A 19,465-nucleotide genomic window follows, 5' to 3' on the forward strand; every position below is an offset into this window, starting at 1 on the left:
ATTAAAAGAAACTTAAATTATCCAATTAAAATCCATATTTTTGGGAGTTCCACAGCAACATGAACAGAAATCAGTGTGATTGGTTGTCCAGTGCGTGCTGAGTGCTGATTGGATAAACAGACATGAGAAGATTTTTAAATATTAGCTAGCTAGTTAACTAGCTATCAGAAACCGCCAGATCAAGTTAAAAAAATAAATATACATTTTAATTAGCTAATTTACAGCATAAGGGTAATATATTTATTAGTTAAATATTTATTTAATAGACTTTGTGATCAACAAACCAGTAGTATATGGTGCTAGGTTACACTAGTTAAGTTAGCTAACAAGATAAATCAGTTGCTGCTGAGGTAAATTCTAGCTAAGCTAACAATCTAGTTGACATGTTTTACTACCCTAACGTTCTTCAGCGCCACACTGGCTGTTTCTCTACAATCTGGTAAGATTTACATTTTGATAAATAATAGTGAGAAGAAAAATTATATATTTATAAATTTAAATATAATAAAAAAGGACTTTTATACATTTGACATAGCTAGTGCTAAATAACTAGGTTAGCTAGTTGGCTAACTGCAGGAGCACAGTATAACCTTACCATATAATTTACCTTCAGTATTTTACACAGTTGTCATTTTCCCTAATATAGGAGACTTTTACAGCATAAGGGATATTACAGTTAAATATTTATTAAATAGAATTCATCAATCTAGATAGGCAAGCTAAGTTACTAAAATAAATCAGTCACCACTGAGGTAATTTTTAGCTAAGCTAACTAGCTAAGCTAACTAGCTAAGCTAACGCTAGCTAAAGTAAATTTACATATTTTCCTAGTCACCATAAGTCTGTAAGTCTGTAAGTATAATGAAAATTAAATCTTTATACATTTGGCATAGCTAGTGCGAACTAACTAGCTAGCTAACTGCTGGAGCACAATATACCAAATACCTTCAGTATTCCACACAGTTAATATAAATCAGTCACAGTTGAGGTCATTTTTAGCTAAGCTATAAGCTAATGCTAGCTGAAGTAAGTTGACATTTTAATACCCAAAGGTCACAGGTTATTTTGATAAATAAACATATATTTAAAAATGTAAAATAAAAATGACTTTTTTATACATTTAACATAGCTAGTGCTAATGCTAAACATCTAGCTACCTAAGCTGTAGGAGCATGTTAACTATGTTATTATAGTCTAACCTGACTGACCAAATTACTTAAAATAAAAATAAAAATAACCTAATAATGTAGCTAGGTTAGTCAGTGTAAATGATTTATCACAGATGAAATTATAATGTCTGTTATTACTCTTACCACTAACAGGTTGGCAGCCACTAAAGGTATCAAGATAACAAGAAGAGAGTTCCTCAAGGTCAACATTGGAAGAACATGGTACAGAATCCTCAGAATTAGTATCAATATACTCTGATAATCAACAGGTGGTTTATAGGCATGTGAATCATAGGTGATATATAAAACGCTGGAAACCTTCATAGCTAACCAATGTGTCTCCAAATGGTTTTAAATATAGTAGGATGAGTAGAGGTGGGACAAAATATCAATATTGTGATATATTGTATGGTTTTAGTTTTGTGATACTTTATTTATATGTGAAAATAGTAGAAATTTGGGTGCCTATTTGTTGATTTTACAGTTTCTTCTATTCCTAAGCCATACAATATATAGTGTCAGAAATATATTTCTCATATATTCAGAAACCTGTGTGTTTATCAATTAGTCAGATAATTTGTCTAGTGAGAGTGTAGTCTGGTTTTGGCCTTTAAGCGTAATGTCAACCATTCTTCACTGTTCCCTGCACGATTTACATGATGTATTATTGAGTGCAATCAAAGTAAGTGAATGTTAATTGCACTTACTTAACCTCTATTAAAGTAGCTGATTTATTTGTCTGTAGGCTTTGATTTGAGAGGCTGTATCAGTCACATTGGTTGGCTGTGATCACACTGTAGTGCACCAGAAATCTTTTAAATACATTTTTGTTTGTTAGGGATGTGAAAAGTCACAAGAGGTAAAATCTCTAGAAGAAGTCATTTTCAGTCAATTCAATATTAGCTAGTTCTTTTATGTTGCATCAATTAGTCAATCATAAATTTAACGTGAAATTACCAGCTGTTTTAAGGTGGCCTTTTTGAGTATGTGTGTAATTGTGTGTGTGTGTGTGTGTGTGTGTATGTGTGTGCAGTGAGGACATAATTGACTATGTGAAAGTCCAGGTTCCACCTATTCATCCCAGCCTGCCACGCCCACGATTCTCTCTATATCTCTCCTGTCAGCTGCAGTATGGGGTGATACTTGTCTACCACCGACAGTGTGGGTTCCTGCTGGGTAAGATTTTTAATTTTACCAAATTGAAAACCTCTAGAATATAATCAAGAGGAAGATGGATAATCTCAAGCCATCAAACCACCAAACTGAACTGCTTGAATTTTTGCACCAAGAGTAAAGCAGCATAAAGTTATCCAAAAGCAGTGTGTAAGACTGGTGGAGGAGAACATGATGACAAGATGCATGAAAACTGTGATTAAAAACCAGGGTTATTTCACCAAATACTGATTTTTGAACTCTTTTTGAATATGAACTTGTTTTCTTTTCATTATTAATCCTACCAAACACCCTCTCCTCTTCATATATATATGAACTGAAACAATAAATATACAGAATTTTATTTTATTCATGCTTTTCAAGCTATTCAACCTGTGAAAATCCTACACATACTGTTTATAGGCAGATTTAGAGTGAATTTGTAAATGCAACAACATGGCGATGCATGATGTAACGCAGTACAGCCACCTCCTGTTTGTGCTGCTGTCCGCCCTCTATATCTTAGAAAAACACAATAGTAGGTGGCATGCAGATGTATGTGAGGAGGTGGAGGGTAGTAGGTGATAAGATGAGGAAGTGATATTTAGCAATGCCCACAAATAAGCCTCACAAAATTAGAAAGACAACATAAAGTCCATAATGTAAAATATAAATCATATAAATCAAAGCGCCTTCTCACTACCAATGTAGACAGATCATCAAAATTAAAAAAACTTTACACAACAGTACTTCAGACATCATATGACATAGACATAATATAGAGATTGTATTTGTATAGGGTTATATCTCAGAAGCCTCAAAAACAGTTTTGTTCTGCTTGCCTCTTTGTAAATTCAATATTAATATTTGATTGTAATGTTTGTTTACATGATCCATCCAAAGAGGAGGTCCAGCAGGCCATCAGACATTTGCTGCGCTCAGAGAGACACTCAAAGATCGACATGCAGGAGCCGGACAGGTCAGACTCAACAAGCTCTCTGTCAAATCACCTTTTATTGATCTTGATTGACCTTGATAGACTGATTTATACTACTATTCTTGAATGGCTTGGTTTAAAAGACATTACATTACATTGCATTTAGCAGACAATTTTATCCAAAGGGACACAAAAAATGAGGTACTTTAGCAATAAACGACATAAAAGTCCAAGGCAATTCATTTTTTAGGCATGGCCTAAGGGCAAAAATGTGATAGAGGAAGAAATGAGGAGGGGGAGCAGGAATGAGGTTAAAAGTTAAGTTAGTTAGTTTGTTAGAGGTGTTAGGAGAGTATGTGGCCTTTGTAGAGCTCTGTCTTTTGGAAACCTTGTAGGCAATTGTAAGGACTTTAATCTATAAGAATTTAATCTATAACATTATGTGGCAACTACTGAAAACTCTTGTGACTTGCAGGCTGGGTCTGAACCTCCCAGACTCGCTGTTCCTGTTAGAGGAGGCAGAGGGAGCTCTGGCACCATTCTTTGGGAAAATGGGGGACGAGTGTGAGATGCCCAGTCCCTACCAGCTGCCACAGGTTGGGAAACTTGCAGCGGTGCTGAAAATTGCAGTTATTCCCCACATGATTCACAAAGTGAAACACCAGAATAATGCTCAAATCATATTCAAGCTGAACAGTCTTGTTCTGTCCATATTGTAGGTGCAACATTATGACTAGAAAACTTTAAATAATGATGTCAGTGTTGAATTGTATACACAGATCTGCCTTACCTGTGCTACCACAACAGATCTGATATTTCAGTACATCTGTCCGTGGTGATAATGTTATGGCTGATCGTTGTATAATATCCTTATTGTGATCTTAGACCCTGTATGGATTTACTGTTCACTTTTAGGCTGGTCTGTTTATAATGGCTTCATCTCCAGAATGCCCTCTAAAGCTGACTAAGGAAGACACACCTGGTTTAGGTAAGAAATAAACATTTAAAAAGTTGAATTGAGAAAGCCAACTTACTCTTCATTATTCTATTTACTGAATTTCCCAAAAAATCCTTTACTCTTTACATAGAATTTTGAAGGGTGATCGCACCTATAACCTAACTATTTTCTTTTTTCATACAATAAATGTTTTTACCCATAGGATTCCATTCAAAAGTGTCTTTAAGCTATAAATAATAAAAACAGTTATACAGGTTACTTTTTAAATCCAGAACCACACAATTCTATATACAAATAGAACCAGTTTCAGGCAATGTACCTCTCAAACCATTACAATCAGGTAAAGTATTAGCAATTCACCATTTAGTCGAAAGCTTCTGGAATTTCTCAATTGAGCCAAACATTTTTGAACTTTAGCATTTAACCAGACGTTTTTGGGCAAAGCCCTGATGACCGAAAGTATTAGTATTGGTTCTTTTCTAATTTATCTAGTGTTGCTTTGTATCTGTCTCTCTCACTCTTCTTGTGTGTTTGATGTACAGTAAGCACATTATCATTACCTTGCTAAAACATAATCTTCCATTTCTTAAGGCCACATAGCCTCTCCTGAAACAATTACCATCAGAGATAAGGAACCGGTGCCTATCCTCACTGCTGAGGTAAGATTTAGTAAACTCTTACTTAAGCCCTATCCGGATGGGATTAGTTTCTCAGGGGGTTCTGGGGTAATTTCCTCTTTTATGGGGGGAACGATCATGTAGGTGTTTTTCTCAGACTGTTTTTCTCTGAACTCCGTGCTCCTCCGGTAATTTTAGTCCTGTCCGGACGCACATCTCTGAGTTTCGTCTCCTCGCCTTTAATAAAATAGCTATTTGTTCACTGCCACGCACCGTAATTACACTTTGGGCGCCCCACGGTTTCCACGGAGATCCACGTTAAAAACACAACAGCGAGTGGATATGGAGGAGCTACTGAACACCGCGATGTCATGTGACTGAGAAAAAAAATATTTTACCCAGACGTCCCCCTAAGAGACTAATCCCGTCCAGGTGTGGCTTTAATGTTGGTTTTCATTTCTTCAGTAAGAAATGAAAATGTAAAAGTTACAATAACAGAAAAGACGTATAGTATAAACCTGGCATTAGTCCAGATTTCTGGTCTTCTTTTCCATAAAATTCCCTCGCTTTGGAGAGCAAGTTGAGTAAACAGCTAATCATGAGATCTCTTTTTGCCCATAATATTAATATATAATAATATATTAATAATAGTCTGCCTACATTAGTTCCCACGTTACTCTGAGTCATGGCCACAATCTAGTTGAGAAATAGTATAGTCATAATAGTCTGTATATGACCTTTTCTCACCCACATGCATCACTGGCTCTTGATTTCTATCGTCTTCTTTCCCTTAATACTTAGTTTGGAGGGGCAGAGCTACCTGAGGCCACAGCCTACGAGATCGACCTGCTTATGGAGCAGCAAGATCGGTTTTTCCTTGGAGGTGAAGTAGATGAAAAGGTCTTTGCACATTAAAGAATGAGTATCCAGATTTTTCTCATATATTAGTCTCTCTATTACAGAAGTGGAGGATAAGGAAAGAGAGAGGGCAGGAGATGGAGAGACAACAAGAGAGTTGGGGGCTGCCATGGTCTCCATAGAGCAGTGAGTAGAATAGTCAGATTCCATTACAATACAACAGCTTCATTCTATTGCATAATTATTGACGATTGCCTGCCTTAACTTTCTGTGATTGGCCAAAATCATCTAAAAATGATTTCACACTACTGACTGTCTTTTTTATTTACTTAGTCCATTTATTTATTTTATTTTATGTTCTACCTTTTGGCCTTCTGTCTTTTTATTTATTTAATTAATTTTGCACCTTTATTTATCTTATTTTCTGTTTTACCTTTTGGCCTTTTGTCTTTTTATTTTTTATTTTTTCCTTTTTTTATGATCTTATTTTCTGTTTTAACTTTTAAACTTCTATCTTTTTATTTATTTAATAATTTTCCCCCTTTATTTATTGTATTTTCTGTTTTACCTTTTTTATTTTAGTTCTATCGTTTACTTTCTTTATAATCTTAGTGTTTTAGTGTTATTTTACACTTTACTTTCTTTAAAATCTTAATGTTATTTTATGCTACTTCGTTTTTTTTGGTCTTCTTTTTATTAATTCTTTTGTTATCTTTTATTATTCTGATTATTTATGTTTTTTTTTGACTGCTTTAAATTTTACCCTTTCCACTTTTTATTCTATTCTGCATTATTTAATTTCTTCTTAGTTAAATCTTAATTGTTTGATTCTTTTGCAATTTATTGTCCCTTATTTTAGCTTAATCTGATTAAATACTTACTATTGTCATTTAAATTACATTTTTTCAGTCCCTTTAAGCTGAAAAAAGCTCGGCTGCATTGAAAATAAGGGATACCCTCGATGTATTCCTGAGAGAAAATGAAGGTTGGTTGATATCAATATTGACAATATATTACTCCAGTACAAATTTATGTCTTTTATATTTTCAGATTAAAGGCTGATGTATCTGCTGAGGGCAGATCATGGACCGTGGAGAACCCTGAGCGTCCACTAGAGGCCACCAAGAGCAAGGCCAGAGTGGAGACGACCCCTCCACCTGTAACCCTGCCGGACACCACAGAGGCCAGTGAGAGAGATCTAGAGCCGGAGAAAGACACAGAGCACTGCAGCAGTGAGGTGTGTGTGTGTGTGTGTGTGTGTGCTGATGTTTCTGAAGAATGAAACTCTTGAATAACAGCGTCTCTTCCGCTGTATTAGATCCCCGTGGCAGAGGTGAGGATTCCTCCAGGAAAACAGGGCCGCAGACGCCAACTGATCTTTATCGATCAGCACACACAGATTTCCCAGGATGCAATGCGAGAACAAATCAATAATCACTTGATTGAGACTCGGTCACTGGTATGTGTACACCTGATCATCACATGTACCCATATGTGTTTGTGTTTGTTGGATCTCTCTATCAATCCATGTGCATTAATATCCCAATCCTGTGTTTTAAGGCTGCACTATATTGGAAAAAAGTGAGATATTATATTTTTAAGTATATTAAAAAATAAAGGACAAATATTTCCTATTATTAATGCAGGCTGTGAACTGCACATTGTGATCTTAAATTGATTTTCTTTGATTTTATCAAATTAAAAACCTCTGGAATATAATCAAGAGGAAGATGGATGATCACAAACCATCAAACCACCAAACTGAACTGCTTGAATTTTTACACCAGGAGTAAAGCAGCATAAAGTTATCCAAAAGCAGTGTGTAAGACTGGTGGAGGAGAACATGATGCCAAGATGCATTAAAAATGATAAAAAAAAACAGGATTATTCTACCAAATATTGATTTCTGAACTCCTAAAACTACTTTATGAATATCAACATATTTTCTTCTTTGCATTATTTGAGGTCTGAAAGCTCTGCATCTTTCTTTTTTTTGTTATTTCAGCCATTTCTCATTTTCTGCAAATAAATAAATGCTCTAAATGAGAATATTTCTTTTCATTTGGAATTTGGGAGAAATGTTGTCTGTAGTTTATAGAATAGAATAAAATAACAAAAAAATGATTTTGTCTCATCTCTTCCTCTCTTAGTCGGACGTACTGCTACCCAAACGCCTAAACGACAAGTTCTCATCCTCACATCTCCTCAGTTCTCCCTGTAACAGTAAGAAACTCAGCACCTCTAGCTCACACGCAGACTCTTATATCGTTTTTTGGCAAATTAAAAATGTTAACTTAAGAATTAACTTAAATTAAGTTTAATTAAAGGTTTAATGCCAGTAGGATCAGTAGGCTCAACTACATGACCTTTAATTTAAGATCAGGACTCCTGATCCTGGTTATTTTCTAAAACTAAAACGTTTTTGGTTAATGCTGTTGATCCAGTGCTCCTCAGTGCTGACCTCCAGTCACTGTGGAAAATGTCCTGCATCCCCATCATCCGTCCCAGTCCCACCAAGAGACGCCGCCTGCAGGAGGACAGCGAGCTCTCCGAGTTGGAGAGAGAGAGGGGCGAGAATAGAGAGAGAGAGTCAAGTATAGAGGTGATATATTTATCAATGTGTTATTAAAGTTATATTCATAGAAAGTCTGTTTATTCGTAGACCTCTAGCTTTTAGAGAGGCTTTCCATTTTATGTATAACCCTGATTTAAAAAAAGTTTAAATCTAGAACACTAATCATTTAACCCCTTGAGTAATACTTAACACCCTTTCATTATACCTTTTTAGTTGGGACAGGGCAGCAAAAAAAAACAGCTGTAAAACGAGCAATGTACTACAAGAGAAAAGGGTGAAATCCCACCCTTTAAGAATTGGGAACCCTTCATGATCCCGATACAGATATAGCGTTATAGCAAGGAAGCGCTAAAGTTCAGCAACCTAACTGCTGCTTATTAACTTGTTAACTTGTTAGGGCGTATGTTCTTTGTATGTCTTTAGAAATGGGACAGGTGCTGCTGCAATTAAAGATGATTAAATCAGCTTTTAGTAGCTTTTATTTTCTTTTATTTATTTTATTTCACCTTAAATGCTGCAGCCTGTGTTATCTGTTACGTCATTTAAGGTGGAACAGGACAGCTAGCTAGCTACAAAAACAAACTATTAGTGATTTTAAGCTTTGAAACTACACATTAAACTCATATAATATATAAACAATTATATTGTGTTTATCTTTATTTTTAGGAAGGAAAATACTCAAATGTGTCTGTGTTTTAATACATGCATTTGCTTTCTAAAAGTACTGCTGGTGTCCGTATATACTGACCTAGATCTTTCTCACTGTGTTTATTCAGGTGCTGAGAGAATCTGCAGATGCTGCACTTCTCCTCTCTGAAATCTCAGGTTAGACTCTTCATATATTCATATGACAAAAATGTGTCAGACCTCCTGTTCAATCTATAATCTAAAAATATATATTTTTTTACAACTTTGAACCTGACCGTCCACCCAAACTGACAGATTGAGCAAGGAGAGCACTGGTTAGAGCAGCAGCCAAAAGGCCCATGGTCACTCTGGAGGAGCTGCAGAAATCTTTGTTTTGGTCAAATTTGTGTTGGAAATGCAAAAAGCATCAACAGTAAAACGCCTAATTTTGCTTTAACTACATTAAGAAGAATGAATAAATACATGATGTGAACACTTTGTGTGTTTTTGCGCTGTAGCTGCATCTGATGTAGTGCTGGATGGCTCAAAAGGAGATAAGTACCAGCGTGATGTCATCACCCCCTCTAGCAGAAGGTAAAAATAACAAGATAATTTACAGAGCTAGAATACAGGACTCTGGGAAATTACACCAGAGTCTCGCTATCTTTAAGAAACTCCTGAAGACAGAGCTCTTCAAAGAGCACTTACTCTCCTAACACCTCTAACTAACTACCTTCTACTACCAGATCAGGAGAATCTCTCACTATCTTTAATAAACTCCTGAAGACTGAGCTCTTCAAAGAGCACTTACTCTCCTAACACCTCTAACACACTAACTACTTCTAACCTCATTTCCTTCTTCCTCTCCTTCACTCCTCTATCCTATTACTCCCCTTGTCCTCCTTTTATCCCTATCCAAAGATGTTTTACCTTGAAACTTATTTTACATTGTACTTGACTATTGTAAGTCGCTTTGGACAAAAGCGTCTGCCAAATGTAATGTAATGTAATGTAATGTAATGTAAAAATAACCATACTCACAGCGTGAGAACATAACCCACAAAGAGAGTAAATCAGAACTAGGGCTGGGTGTTGAAAATTCGATACCAAAAAGGCACCAACTGAAATGTCTTAATACTACTGAGGACTGAAGCTAAAAAAAAAAGTAATTGTTACCACTAACATGAATATATAATTTTATTTAGAAAGTATTTTGACAATTTTAAATATCTAGTTTACATTAATATATTAAGCAACTGATTACTAAGCTTTGGAAAGCTCAGGCTAGAACAATATAAGACTTTTACAAACCCAATTTTGAATAATGCAAAATAACTTTATTATTGTTTTAGTCAAAATTATAGAAAGTATTGTATTGTTGCGATATTTTTTACATTAAACTATTTTATTGTTTAATCATGTAAAGTAATGCTGCTGTTTTTGTTCTTAATAAATCGTCACAAACAAAAAAATGCTCATTAGTTTTTGTTCCAACAAGACCCAGAAAGATGAAGAAAGAATAATTATGTAAATAAGTATGTTTGGTTATAATTAAGAAAAAGACATAAAAAATATATAGTTTGAGTATTGGTATCTGTATCTAAAATTATTAAACGATACCCAGCCCTAATCAGAGCTTTTGTGTATATGTGTGTGTGTGTGTGTGTGTATTTGTGTGTTTGTGTGTTTATAGGTCTCCACAAGAAGATGCTGCTGTACATATGGAGGCTATATTGGAGGAGCATGTGGAGCTTCCGCAGGGATTTACAGAAACAGAGATCACACCACAATCTCTCCTCAGGTAATAATACACCTGATCCGACTGCACACTGAATTAGCAGAGTTCTACCTAGATTATAAAATTATAACTAATTTTAAGAGAAAAGGATTGGCCAGCACAGAGTCTAAGGGTAATTTTCTCTTTTATGGGTTTTTATGTTTTTTATCCTCTGTGATTTTATTCTCGTCCAGAACGATCATGTAGGTGTTTTTCTCAGACGTCCTCTGAGTAAATTACAGGCTGAATTATCTACTGTTTTTCTCTGAACTCCGTGCTCCTCCGGTAATTTTAGTCCCGTCCGGACGCACATCTCTGAGTTTCGTCTCCTCGCCTTTAATAAAATAGATATTTGTCCACTGCCGTGCACCATAATTACTGTATACTTTGGGTGCGCCACGGTTTCCATGGAGATCCACATATTATAAACACAACAGCGAGTGGAAATGGAGGAGCTACTGAACAGCGTTATGTGATGTCATGTGACCGAGAAAAAAAGTCCTAAAAACTCACTGGTGCTCCTGTTTTTTCAGTTGCAGTTTGGATGCAGGAGTTTTCACTAAAGAGTAGAAGTGTGAAATCTAGATATATTTTCAGACGTTTGTTCATATCAGTTATTTACTGATATTTACTTTCTTTTGCTCTGTGGCAGGATGTTGAATTCCCACATTAATTGCTTCGGGAAAGTCTTTTTCTCCTCACTCGTCCCTCCAGAAGTTGACCGATGCTCTGCAGCTCACGTCTTCTACAAAGTACTAGGTAAAGTACCAGCTGGGCATTACAGCTCTGGAAAAAATGGAAAGTGTGCTTCAGTTTCTGAATCAGTTTCTCTGATTTTGCTATTTATAGGTTTATGTTTGAGTAAAATGAACATTGTTGTTTTATTCTATAAACTACAGACAACATTTCTCCCAAATTACAAATAAAAATATTCTCATGTAGAGCATTTATTTACAGAAAATGTCTGAAATAACAGAAAAGATGCAGAGCTTTCAGACCTCAAACAATACAAAGAAAACAAGTTCATATTCATCAAGTTTTAAGAGTTCAGAAATAATCAATATTTGGTGGAATAACCCTGGTTGGTTTTTAATTACAGTTTAATTTCATGCATCTTGGCATCATGTTCTCCTCCTCCACCAGTCTTACACACTGCTTTTGGATAAATTTATGCTGCTTTACTCCTGGTGCAAAAATTCAAGCAGTTCAGTTTGGTGGTTTGATGGTTTGTGATCATCCATCTTCCTTTTGATTATATTCCAGAGGTTTTTAATTTGGTAAAATCAGTGAAACTCATTTTTAAATCATTTTTAAGTGCTCTCTTATTTTTTTCCAGAGCTGTTTTTGTGTTGTTTTTTGTGTTTTTGAGCGTTTCTGATGTGTGTTGTGTGTAGAGTTGACGTGCGAAAGGAAGCTGAGTGTGAAGCAGAGTGAACCGTATGGACCCATCACCATCTCTCGTGCACGACTCTAAACCACGCACTTAAAAGCATCCACAGTACTTGTTTTTAATGTTTTGCTTTTTAATGTTTTAATGCACGTTTTTAAGGACTATGATTGTGAAATACGTAACTGTAGCATAAACATTGATGTAAACATATGAATTGGCTGTTATTAGGTAAAACTTAACTAAACTAACTTTTTAAAGGTTTTTAAGATTTTTTTATACTTTTATGCGTGTTTATTATGTTTTTAAAGTTGTTTTTATTTATTGTTATTTATTTGTAAGCTTCTGTTCATAACTTACTTATTTTGTAGCTTACACATACTCAGGTTTATATTTATCTTATTAAAGAGCTGTTGCTTTAAAAAAATATATAAAGACAGAATAACTGATGTTTTTTGTTTTTTTTTATCTAGAAATGAGTTTTTAAAAACACTTTGATTGTAAAAAAAAGTTTGTTTTAGTGTTTGTTGATTTTGAATTTCCGTAGCTTATTACCAGTACATAACCACTATGTTATATTTATAAACATAAAGAGCTGTTGCTTTGGAAAATATTACAACATATAAACAGATCTTTCGGTCTTTTCAAACCTGTTTTTAATGTTAAATTGAATAAAACAACTTGTTTTTACATTTCTGTTTGGAATCATCACTTGGTTCTGCTGTTTAATTGCATGAAATTTGAACAATTGTAATATAGAGTCTTTAGAGCTGAACAAAACGGAATCCCTAAATCATTCAAATAATAATAATAATCAGAATTATAAATATGATGAATCACAGACTGGTGTGTGCATGCACTTGATTGGTGCTATGGGATTACACAGAGTGGAGTTGTAAATAAAGTTACTGGAATTTGGGTTGTATAATAAATAGTCATTAACTCTAGAACTCTAACCCTGGGTGTTTTTTTTTTTTTTATGTGATTTTCATTGTGTTGCAGCTGTTGCTCTGAGCTGTATGGGACTTTGGGTATCTTCAGGGCGATCCCCATTGATGTCATTAATGTTATGGTTGATTTCCTCCTCCTATCTATGTTTATTTTCAGGAGACATGCGTTCAGGTGATTTTTATCCGACATTAGTGATGGAGAGTAAGATATTTTATGGGTCTTATTTACAGTACCTGATGTTAGTGTTTGTGTGTTTAATCATGGGTGAACCAAATACCAAGTTGTTAAGAATAACCTGATTTTCCAATAATTTTTTAAAAATTTTTATAGGGTCATCTATGGTACCTTTTTTTAATTTAATGTGATGTTGTAAAATTAAAGAAGGGTTCCAAAACTTGTCATACAGTGTAAACCCAACGTTAGTGATGTTTAGTAGTGTTTTAGGGTTAAGCCATTTTTTGTTTAAGTTATGAGAAGTCAAAAGGCTCAGTATACTGATATCAGTATGACGGAGATGATGATGATGATGGAGATGATGTAGATAACAGATAACAGAGACAGCAGAGGACAGTGACCTCAGTTCCTGACCGGAGCTGCTCTGCTGTATTTGTGCCTCGCTGGCAGAAACACTCTCTGATCTCATGGCTGAATCACTTCACACAATAGAGGAGAGAGAGGTGTATGAACTACACCACGGGAATGTTACACCAGCCTGTGATGAATCACAAACCCGCCGTCTGCAGCAACGCAGCAAAGCCCACCTACTGATGAGCTCAGCCTGCAGAACTGGGGTGTGACCAGCAGCACGCCGGATTATTATTATTATTATTATTATTATTATTATTATTATTATATTATATTAAATTATTTACAGAGAGATCTGTGATGATGATGAAGGTCTGGTTCAACTTGTTAAAAAAAAGTATGCCTAAATGATTCTGAAAAAGGTCTGTACTTAAGTTATGATATTTTGGAACCACTAATTTGTACTTAATTACTACTTGTTTGTAATTAAAATGATATAAATTTGCACTGAATGTATTAGTATACTAGTCATGTGTTACTTTACCCACTACTTATTACAATTTAAGTATATTTGTGTGAGCTCTCCTACTGAACATATTAAACATGTTCATCTCAGCTAATACATTTTAACTACAATCACATAACCCCTACATTCTAAAATTAGTACCCAATGTCCAGAACTCTGAACATTAAAACCTTTATTTCTGTTTCAGTGCAGTTCTCCTAGTAAACGCTACTCATCCCAGCCCTTCATACTAATGTGAAAAATGTTCAGTCCATCATTGAAGAGCTTCCTCACATACTGACCCTCTGATAAATAAATACACCCACAGATCAGAGTTATCCTCACACACGGTTAATTATACTCAGCTTTATCTGACATCTATTAACTCTTACACGTAATAACACAGTTCACTACAGCAGCTCAGAGTAGTAAACAGCACAAAGAAAGAGCCGGAGATTCCATATTCACTCATGACATGTGACACGTACATGATCACAGCGCAGAGTTATGAGTACAACATGCTTCCTGAGGTGATTAAAATCCGGCGTGCTGCTGTCAGCGCTCTAAATCCTGCTGTGAAATACGTACAAAAAGAGACGGTGGACGAAATGATCTCCTCACAAAACCATGACCTGTCTGAGGAAACAACTGTTAGATTATTAATGACTGGATATAAAATTATTCAAGGAACAAGAAGAACTGGCGTGATATCGGGAACAGAGAATCAGAAAAGACCTGTTTTTAAGATTACATAAATTATTTTCTCTATCCAAAAATCTTGGCAAAGAATATCCCTTTTAATCAGTTTGTGACCAAAAGCTAAAGCACAACTGGGTCATGCAGCAGGACAATGACCTGAAGCTCAAAAGCAAGTTTATCTTAAATAGTAAAGAGCCAGTTGATCTAAATATATTAACAGATCACTTCAGTTTCTGAATCAGTTTCTCTGATTTTGCTATTTACAGGTTTATGTTTGAGTAAAATGAACATTGTTGTTTTATTCTATAAACTACAGACAACATTTCTCCCAAATAACAAATAAAAATATTCTCATTTAGAGCATTTATTTACAGAAAATGAGAAATGACTTTCAGACCTTAAATAATGCAAAGAAAACAAGTTCATATTCATAAAGCTTTAAGAGTTCAGAAATAATCAATATTTGGTGGAATAACCCTGGTTTTTAATCTTGGCATCATGTTCTCCTCCACCAGTCTTACACACTGCTTTTGGATAACTTTATGCTGCTTTACTCCTGGTGCAAAAATTCATGCAGTTCAGTTTGGTGGTTTGATGGTTTGTGATCATCCATCTTCCTCTTGATTATATTCCAGAGGTTTTTCATGGAGATTTCATAAAGAATCTGGCCGAGCTCGGATGATGAATGGCAGCATCAGCTGAAACTCAGCATTGGCCAATATGGAATTGAATCGAATTTGCGGGCCAACTGCTATAGTATACTCAGCATCCGGGGTGTTGGCCTGCCTGTGAGCCAGTGCAACTCATGCTCTGCAAAATTATAAATGTATGTATTTAATTGACTTATTGACTTATTTTTTATTTTACCACATGTAATCTGATCAGGGTGCTCAATCTAATCTTTTGCATAGCAGCCTATAGTGGAGTATCTCACAGCTGGATGTGAATTATGACGGAGATCCAGCGTGGTATTTATCCAGGGATTTTGACAGGAGGAACACAGGAATTGATGAGATATTGTTGTGACAGTAATTTATGAGGGAAGCCTTCTGGAGTGAGTGAAGAGCTCAGAGTGGTACCAGACGTACCCAACCAACACACACAAACATAAAAACAACATCTCCTCCACTCGTTTATCTGCGTCTGACAGCCTAATAAACCTCACAGCTCTCTACAACATTACACACCTTCATACCAACCGCCATTTAAATCCGCCCTGACTTCAGGATCTCCACACCCTGAAGAAGAAGAAGCTCAAGACCAGACCGAGATCTTACTGCCTGGATTTTAAATTCCGCTTAAAAAACAAACCATATTTAATACTAAAAATCAGCTTTTATCACTGATTGGATATAAAATATCTTGAGGAATAAGAAGAACTGGCTGTAAATCAGGAGCAGAGGATCAGAAAAGCCCAGTTTAACCCTGTAGTTTCCACTAGCTGATCAAGCTGGCCGGCCCCGACACCGAGCAGGAGCCCCAGGCTGGGGGTCCACCACGAAAACCTTTTTAAAGTTAAAAAAATGTACTTTATTTCAGTAATTCATTTGAAAATGTGAAACTCATATATTGTATAGATGTATTAAACACACACTTTTATTTCTTTTATTATTAATGATTATGAATGACAGCCGATAAAAACCCAAAAATCAGTGAAAATTAGAATATTATATAATGAGACCAATTGGTACTTTTGTTGGCAGTGTGGGCAGTGTGCCAAGTCCTGCTGGAAAATGAAATCCCTTACATCTACATAAAAGTTGTTTTCAGCAGAGGGAAGCTGTAAGATATGAAGTGCTGTAAGATTTTGTGGGGAAACAAAACTGCACTGACTTTAGACTTGATAATAAAACACAGTGGATCAACACCAGCAGATGACAGACATGACTCTCCAAACCATCACTGATTGGTGGAAACTTCACACTAGACCTCGAGCAGTTTGGACTGTGTGTCTCTCTACTCTTCCTCCAGACTCTGATCCCTTCATTTTCTTTTAAATGCAATGTAAAATGTACTGATGATCAGTGATGGTTTGGAGAGTCATGTCTGTCATCTGCTGCTGTTGATCCACTGTGTAACGAGTGGTTATTAGAGTTACTGTTGTCGTTCTATCAGCTGGAACCAGTCTGGTCGTTCTCCTCTGACCTCTGGCATCAACAAGGCATTTGCTCCCACAGAACTCACTTAGCTGCTCTCTGAATATATTCTCCGATTATTTCGGGTTGTTCTCTGTAAACTCTAGAGATGGTTGTGGGTGAAAATCCCAGCAGTTTCTGAAATTGGCTGATTCCACATTTGCATTAAAGAGCAGTTAGACAGGTGTGCCTAATAAAGTGGCTGGTGAGTAGGCCTGTCATGATAATTTTTTGCGAACTATATTTTTTCTCCCAGAAACTTGGCACTAATAAAATGATAACATGATATCATAACAAAGGAATTACACCCTTTTAAAGACAATAAACGTTCCATTCCTGTTCACGTGCCTGATTTTGGAACTGCACCTAATTTTGCGAAGTGTGGAGGCAGGGGAACAGTGGGTCTGCACCACACCATCATGTGTAGCCCCGGTCTGTCCCAGCTGGCCCACATTGGACCTTGGTGCCTTCGCTCGAGAAATACGCTGATGGTGAGAGGAAGGCTGAGGCAACATGAACCTAAGAGCCACTAAAAGTTAAGTAACTAGAGCCGTACTTGGCCGTTATTAAGTTTCTTTAAGTTTGTTTTGGGTGTTAATGGAGGGCATTTCATTTTTCTTAATAAATGTGGCTAAAAAAGTTGGACAATATCACAATTATTAAAATGATTGAAGTCATGTCAATTTATTGAACGATATTAGTTATATTGTGACAGGCCTACCGGTGAGGGTATATTTCCATTAAATATGCGTACAGAAACGTGATTAATCAGTGTACAATGCAAATGACCTCAGACGATGAGGAAGAAGCGTGAATAATAAAATGAATCATGGCTCTCGAATCATGAGCATCTGCTGCGTCTGAGGGTTTATTAAGTGTTTTTAATAAAGTGATTTTATGTTTATGGACTGTAGATCTGCAGTAAAGGAGCGTGTGGTTTGGGTGGACACTAAGAGGACTCAGGTGAGGAGTAAATCGGGGAAGCTGAAGGAGAAGGAGGTGACAGTGTTGGAGGTGAGGGTTAAAGCTCAGCCCCGAGGAAACGATCAGTTTCAGGAGATCCTCTACAGCACAGAGTCCCACACCGACCGAGCGTACTGCCGCAGCGGCGTCGACATCCTGCCCTGGAGGAACAGCCAATCAGGTGAGGATACGTAAAAAAAAAAAAAAAAAGGGTTTTGCACCATTTAAAAAGTCAAATTTAATGCTTTTTAAGACTATTTTTACGCTACAAAAAAAAAGTTTAAGGCCCAAAAATGTAGAAAATAATTTGCTAACGTTACTACGTTGTCTAAATCGGCGCTAGTAATAGCTTGCTCTCCGTTAACCTTAGTTCTCTCCCTGGTACCGTAGCTAACTCGCCGCTAACATGACTGTGTTTCTGTGTTTGTACAGCTGAAAACGGGATTCAACCAGTTGAGATGACCCTTGCACTGGACAGACAGAACCAAACAGAGGAGAAAAGTGCAGCATCAAACGTGAAATAAGCAAATGCACGCTGAATAAAATCAATTATATATATTTAGCTCTGTAAAAAAATGAAGAGATCACTTCAGTTTCTGAATCAGTTTCTCTGATTTTGCTATTTATAGGTTTATGTTTGAGTAAAATGAACATTGTTGTTTTATTCTATAAACTACAGACAACATTTCTCCCAAATTACAAATAAAAATATTCTCATTTAGAGCATTTATTTACAGAACATGAGAAATTACTGAAATAACAAAAAAGATGCAGAACTTTCAGACCTCAAATAATGCAAAGAAAACAAGTTCATATTCATAAAGTTTTAAGAGTTCAGAAATAATCAATATTTGGTGGAATAATCCTGGTTGGTTTTTAATCACAGTTTTAATTTCATGCATCTTGTCATCATGTTCTCCTCCACCAGTCTTACACACTGCTTTTGGATAACTTTATGCTGCTTTACTCCTGGTGTAAAAATTCAAGCAGTTCAGTTTGGTGGTTTGATGGTTTGTGATCATCCATCTTCCTCTTGATTATATTCCAGAGGTTTTACATTTGGTAAAATTAAAAGTTTGGTAGAAACTCTTTTTTAAATCATTTTTTAAGTGCTCTCTTATTTTTTACAGAGCTGTATGTATAAAATAAACACTTAAACACATTTAACTTCACATTGCATTTAATCAGGGCTTTGCCGAGTGCCCTGATTTTATTCATTACTGTAGCAATAAACCTGCACACAGATATGCTGTTATTATAGTAACTTTATTAACTTCATTTTATTAAGTGTGTTTTATTGAGTGAACAATGCTTTGAACATATTGCAGCAAAAAGAAACAGTGAATATTAACTGCTAATAACTGCATGGGGAAAGAAAAACAGGCAAATTTCCAATAATCTCAATTCTTACAACACAAGCTTATTTTATATAAATTCATAGCATTGTGCATGTCAGATAAAAATACATACATACATATTTATATATATATATTTATATATATATTTGTCAGCTTGATGGATTTAAGCCCAAGAAATATGAGATTAAAAAAGTAAACACCTGAAATTGTAACTTCTGTAAACCTAAAAACAAATTCTGAATGTATTAAAGTTTTAAAGTTTTGAAGTTGAA

General features: G+C 35.7%; 2 protein-coding genes across 3 annotated transcripts; both read left to right on the forward strand.

Annotated features, from left to right (window-relative positions):
* Positions 1-158: 158 nt before the first annotated feature.
* On the forward strand, positions 159-12,488 carry rec8b (REC8 meiotic recombination protein b). Of its 2 annotated transcripts, none has more exons than XM_022666999.2 (18): positions 159-439; positions 1,323-1,391; positions 2,203-2,345; positions 3,225-3,300; positions 3,734-3,854; positions 4,174-4,246; positions 4,808-4,875; positions 5,635-5,716; positions 5,796-5,877; positions 6,742-6,928; positions 7,010-7,150; positions 7,842-7,914; positions 8,136-8,293; positions 9,043-9,091; positions 9,412-9,487; positions 10,587-10,694; positions 11,323-11,429; positions 12,007-12,096. In XM_022666999.2, exons 1-18 carry the CDS (start codon positions 384-386, stop codon positions 12,036-12,038), a joined length of 1,701 nt encoding a protein of 566 aa, XP_022522720.2. In that variant the 5' UTR covers positions 159-383; the 3' UTR covers positions 12,039-12,096. The 2 variants fall into 2 exon arrangements, with proteins under 2 accessions (XP_022522720.2, XP_022522719.2); XM_022666998.2 differs by having other exon boundaries at positions 160-439; positions 12,065-12,488.
* Positions 12,489-17,656: 5,168 nt separating this feature from the next.
* Positions 17,657-19,287, forward strand: si:ch211-196f5.2 (uncharacterized protein LOC556372 homolog). The gene is made up of 3 exons (XM_049480494.1): positions 17,657-17,682; positions 17,787-18,016; positions 18,268-19,287. Exons 1-3 carry the CDS (start codon positions 17,657-17,659, stop codon positions 18,357-18,359), a joined length of 348 nt encoding a protein of 115 aa, XP_049336451.1. The 3' UTR covers positions 18,360-19,287.
* Positions 19,288-19,465: the final 178 nt, after the last annotated feature.

This window comes from Astyanax mexicanus, chromosome 6 (genome assembly GCF_023375975.1).
Source record: "Astyanax mexicanus isolate ESR-SI-001 chromosome 6, AstMex3_surface, whole genome shotgun sequence".
Classification (NCBI taxonomy): Eukaryota; Metazoa; Chordata; class Actinopteri; order Characiformes; family Acestrorhamphidae; genus Astyanax; species Astyanax mexicanus.

Bases quoted from the DNA above. Each gene is read 5' to 3' on its own strand.
- si:ch211-196f5.2 (XM_049480494.1), top strand. From the start codon at position 17,657: ATGACCTCAGACGATGAGGAAGAAGC. The intron at 17,683-17,786 runs GTGAATAATAAA...TATGGACTGTAG, and splicing joins TCAGACGATGAGGAAGAAGC to ATCTGCAGTAAAGGAGCGTG. The intron at 18,017-18,267 runs GTGAGGATACGT...GTGTTTGTACAG, and splicing joins CTGGAGGAACAGCCAATCAG to CTGAAAACGGGATTCAACCA.
- rec8b (XM_022666998.2), top strand. From the start codon at position 384: ATGTTTTACTACCCTAACGTTCTTCAGCGCCACACTGGCTGTTTCTCT. The intron at 3,855-4,173 runs GTTGGGAAACTT...GTTCACTTTTAG, and splicing joins GTCCCTACCAGCTGCCACAG to GCTGGTCTGTTTATAATGGC. The intron at 5,717-5,795 runs GTGAAGTAGATG...TCTCTATTACAG, and splicing joins AGATCGGTTTTTCCTTGGAG to AAGTGGAGGATAAGGAAAGA.